Here is a 4,837-nt window from a genome sequence, read left to right as displayed (position 1 = left end):
CATTGCAGGATTATTATATGGGTAATACCGCGTTTATGACGTTATGAGTTGATCACAGGATAAGAGATTTATTTAACTTTTTGATTTGATTGGTGCTAATGATGAGGATAATAATGACGATAAGACTTGGGCTGACGTCAGCTGCCTCAGATGACGCCTCACGTCTCGATTGACCCGACAGCACCTGGTCAAACGAATCGGAACGTCGATCGAGGCGTATTAATGACTTGCTCATGCTAGGCCCTCTACACCACGTCAACGTCAGTGTCAGACGTTATTAAGAGTACGAGCCTGTCCCCTGCAAGCGGGCATAGTAAGCTTCCCTATAAATACCCTTACATGCTAAACGGAAAAAGGGGGGAGAAAGACACACACAAAACAGACCTCTTCGTATCATTTGACTTGATCATCGGAGAGATCGGGTCGAGTTCTGACCCGACTTGTGTGCAGATACCAAGACCGAGCCACTTCTTCGCAAACGTCGTGGAGAGGGACCCTTCCTCGCGGGACGTTCCGATGAGCCCGGACGCTGCTCGATCCGCTCTGTCACCCCCGTCGGCAACCCTGAGAGACCTTCGACAGGATCCCCGCCATTCGGATCCGAAACAAGCTATGTCAACTCTGAGATTACAACATAAAGTTGTTTACACGAACCTACGATGTTAAACACTCCAGCCATATAATCTGAACGACTTCGACGGTCGGACAGATCATCATAATCCGTTCCATATAGACAATGCGCGGTGGCGAGCAACAATTCCCGAGTCGGCGCTTCACTAACCACGTCACGTGTCTCCCGGCTCGGCGTTCTGTCAGCACGCCTCCACCCCTACACCGCCTCTCGCTTCCCGATCCCCGCCGAGCCCGCTGCCGCAGCCTGGCTCCGCAATAGAGAGCTACGAGTCGTCGTAGTCGTCAGCGGCGAGCCAACGCCCAGCACGTGGGTGCCATCTCGCCGCCTCGGACGGTGGTCACGTCCTGCCACCTCGACGAGGTGAGAGAGTTGGATATGGGGTTGGGTGGCGCACGTAAATGCGACCTTTCCCGTCCCTGTCGGTTGTCCCAAAGGAATGAAGACGGTCAATTAATGGCCAGCTGCTCGTCTGGTCCTTCACGTGACCTGGGTCCCTTCCTCGGTACGTGGTGGAGCCCAAAGCTACGGACTGACATCGCTGGGGACTTCACCTGCAACTCCGAAGAAGGCTGAGGCGGTATGGTGCCTTTATGTGGTATCATACCTTTCTAAATCTCAGTTTTCTTATTGAAAGTGGGAGATGACCAAAACCTTCAAACTAGCATTATAACTCGTCACTATCAAAGATAAAAGAAAAAAAGTAATGAAATGAAATCCCATGACAACATGTCATTTCCTACTCATGTCTAAGCCATCTGTCCTGATAGACCCACAAGTTAGTATCCAATCTGTCGCCTTCTCAGTTGTGGAGCAATGACCGGTTCAGAATACGAATGATCGAAGAAACATGGTGACTAACACGAGAGTCTTCGTCTACCTGAGCGGAAGTTAGGAGATGGGACTATTGAAAGGCTCTGCATGCAGAGGTATTCTCATATCGATGTCACCATCCCCTTTTCACAAAGTCGACTTGTCAGTTTGATTGGGTTGTGAGAGGGGCTGACGACACCGACACCGGAAGTAGAGTGATCAACAATGCAATAATGCCTCTTCCGTACCAAAATTCTCGACGTCACCTTCGGCCTTCTCACAAACTCGATCCGTAGACTGTCGTCGACGATCCTCCTTCCGCTTCTCGTATCTCGATCATCTGTTCGTCCTCAAAAATATCTCCATGTTGAGTACTGAAACCCTCGAGCTTTGATTTCCCCGTACGCACCGGAGAGCAGAGCGTCCCTAACTCTGCTCACCAACCATCTGACATTGCTGCATAAACCTACAAGAGCAGCAAGCTGTTAGCTGCATGCATTAAGGCATAACGCTACACAACAATTAATTATATATAATAAATAAATGTTGAACTTCTTAAATTTCCCTATACAGACATCATTTTTCTCTTTTCGTGTTTTTATCTACTGCTACATAAGCCAATATTCCTTCATTATCTAAGATTCTGTCATTGATAGTCTCACCTTGCGATGTGCGGCCGAATAAATTTGCCCAGTAAATGCGCTTCAATTACGAGCACCAACGATCACCAACTGTCTTTATTGCACCCTACAAGACACACGTGTCGCTCACATGCTGCTGTTTCGATTCTTTATACCCACCCCGCAGCCACCGCTCTTGCTCACTTCCAGCTTCCTCATCCCCATGGCAGCTTGCAGGGAGACATGGCTTTCCTTCTGCCTCTTGGCTCTCCATCTTGCCCTTTCTCTCCGTGCCGTCCCAACCAACAAGCCTCCTCCCAAAACGTACATCGTCCATGTGGCCAAATCCGAGAAGCCCGACTCCTTCGCCACCCACGTCGATTGGTATCTCTCCACCATCAACTCGGTGGCCGCAACTTCTAGCGAGTTGGATGCGTCGACGGGAGCAGATGACCCAGCTGATCGGATCGTCTACAGCTACGAGACCGCCTTCCATGGCTTCGCCGCGAAGCTCGGCGCCGACGAGGCGGAGCGGCTGGAGAGTGTTCCCGGCGTGCTCGCCGTCCTCCCGGAGACTGTCTACCGGCTTCACACGACCAGAAGCCCGGAGTTCCTGGGCATCGGCCCTGAGGACAGCAGCAACATCTTCACCACGGCGGCGTCCGCCAACCACGACGTGTTCGTCGGGGTGCTCGACACTGGAATATGGCCTGAGAGCCCGAGCTTCAGCGACAAAGGCATGCCGGCCGTCCCTGCGCGGTGGAAAGGCGCATGCGAGGCCGGCCGGAACTTCACCCACAGCAACTGTAACAGAAAGATCGTCGGCGCCAGGATATTCCACCGGGGTTACGAGGCCTCGGCGGGTGCCATCGACGAGAAGAGCGAGCTCAAGTCCCCAAGGGATCAAGACGGGCATGGGACGCACACCGCCGCCACAGTCGCAGGCTCGCCGGTGCGGGGAGCGAACCTCTTCGGCTACGCCACTGGCACCGCTCAAGGTATGGCGCCCCATGCGCGGGTCGCGGTCTACAAGGTCTGCTGGACCGGTGGGTGCTTCAGCTCCGACATCCTGGCGGCGGTGGACCGTGCGGTGGCCGATGGGGTGGACGTCCTCTCCATCTCCCTCGGCGGCGGGGTCTCCGCCTACTACCGTGACAGCCTGTCAATTGCTACGTTCGGTGCCATGGAGATGGGGGTGTTCGTCGCCTGTTCTGCGGGCAACGCCGGCCCTGACCCGATCAGCCTGACCAATGTGTCGCCCTGGATCACCACCGTTGGCGCGAGCACGATGGACCGAGATTTCCCGGCCAAAGTCGGGCTAGGGAACGGGATGGACATAACCGGCGTCTCCCTCTACAAGGGTCGTCAGAACCTGTTGCCCTCGCAGCATTATCCTCTGGTTTACATGGGCGGCAACTTGAGCAGCCCCAACCCGAAGTCACTGTGCCTGGAAGGGTCTCTGGATCCTCGCGTCGTCGCCGGGAAGGTCGTGATGTGCGACAGGGGAGTCAGCCCCCGCGTGCAGAAGGGCCAGGTGGTGAAGGATGCAGGAGGAATCGGCATGATCCTGGCCAACACCGCCGCCAACGGCGATGAGCTCGTCGCCGACAGCCACCTCTTACCGGCTGTCGCGGTGGGAGAGACTGCCGGAGAGGAGATCAAGCGGTACAGCAAGGCCAGCGCTCGCCCGACCGCAACGCTCACCTTCGAGGGGACCAAAGTGGGAATCCGCCCGTCTCCGGTGGTGGCGGCGTTCTCCTCAAGGGGGCCTAACATCCTCACGCTGGAGATCCTCAAGCCCGACGTGGTAGCCCCCGGCGTGAACATTCTGGCGGCGTGGACCGGCGACGCAAGCCCCTCAAGCTTGGCGGCGGATCACCGGCGTGTCGGCTTCAACATTTTGTCCGGGACCTCCATGTCATGCCCACATGTCGGAGGGGTAGCCGCGCTGCTCAAGGCCAGCCATCCTGACTGGAGCCCAGCCGCCATAAAATCTGCTCTGATGACCACCGCCTACGTCCATGACAACACTCACCATCCACTGAAAGATGCGGCGACGGGCCAACCGTCGAGCACCTACGATCACGGCGCCGGCCACATACAACCTCTGAAAGCTGTAGATCCAGGACTCGTCTACGACATAACTCCAGAAGATTACTTCGAGTTTCTCTGCAGTCAGAAGCTGACATCAGTGCAGATGAAGGTCTTCACCAAGCATTCCAACAGAACTTGTAAGCATTCATTGGCTTCTCCAGGAAACCTGAACTACCCGGCCATGTCCGCCGTGTTCCGGCAGCAACCAGCCACCACGCTGACGCTGCAGAGGGTCGTGACGAACGTTGGCCCCCCAGTTTCAACTTACGGCGTCAAGGTTAGCGCATTCAAGGGCGCAGATGTGGTGGTCGAACCCAAGACGCTCCACTTCACGCGTCACAACCAGAAGCTGTCTTACAAGGTGACCTTCAGAACCATTTCGCCTCAGTCATCACCTGAGTTCGGAGGCTTGACATGGAGCGACGGGACCCATGTAGTCCGAAGCCCGGTCGTGGTGACATGGCTGCAATCGCTATAACCTTGTGCTGGTGTCAGTGGGAAGAAAGCTTGACCGGAATCATGATGATATGTCTCTCGCTGTAGGCCCGAAAGTCCTTCCTACAAAGACATGAGATTGCTCGAGTGTGGAAAATATCGTATGATTGTATCGAGAATCATAAGGTAGCGAGCTTGCTGCATGCAGAGTGTTTCCATCACAATAAATGATGCTTCATCGAAA

The 4,837-nt window shown here is 55.0% G+C and overlaps 1 protein-coding gene across 1 annotated transcript; it reads left to right on the top strand.

Annotated features, from left to right (window-relative positions):
- Nucleotides 1-2,200: 2,200 nt before the first annotated feature.
- LOC135674316 (subtilisin-like protease SBT1.3) lies at nt 2,201-4,837 on the top strand. The gene has a single exon (XM_065184053.1). It carries the CDS (start codon nt 2,216-2,218, stop codon nt 4,634-4,636), a length of 2,421 nt encoding a protein of 806 aa, XP_065040125.1. The 5' UTR covers nt 2,201-2,215; the 3' UTR covers nt 4,637-4,837.

This window comes from Musa acuminata, chromosome BXJ1-5 (assembly GCF_036884655.1).
Source record: "Musa acuminata AAA Group cultivar baxijiao chromosome BXJ1-5, Cavendish_Baxijiao_AAA, whole genome shotgun sequence".
Classification (NCBI taxonomy): domain Eukaryota; kingdom Viridiplantae; phylum Streptophyta; class Magnoliopsida; order Zingiberales; family Musaceae; genus Musa; species Musa acuminata.
The sequence above is the reverse complement of the archived record's forward strand: the minus strand, read 5'-3'. Positions and strand labels throughout refer to the sequence as shown.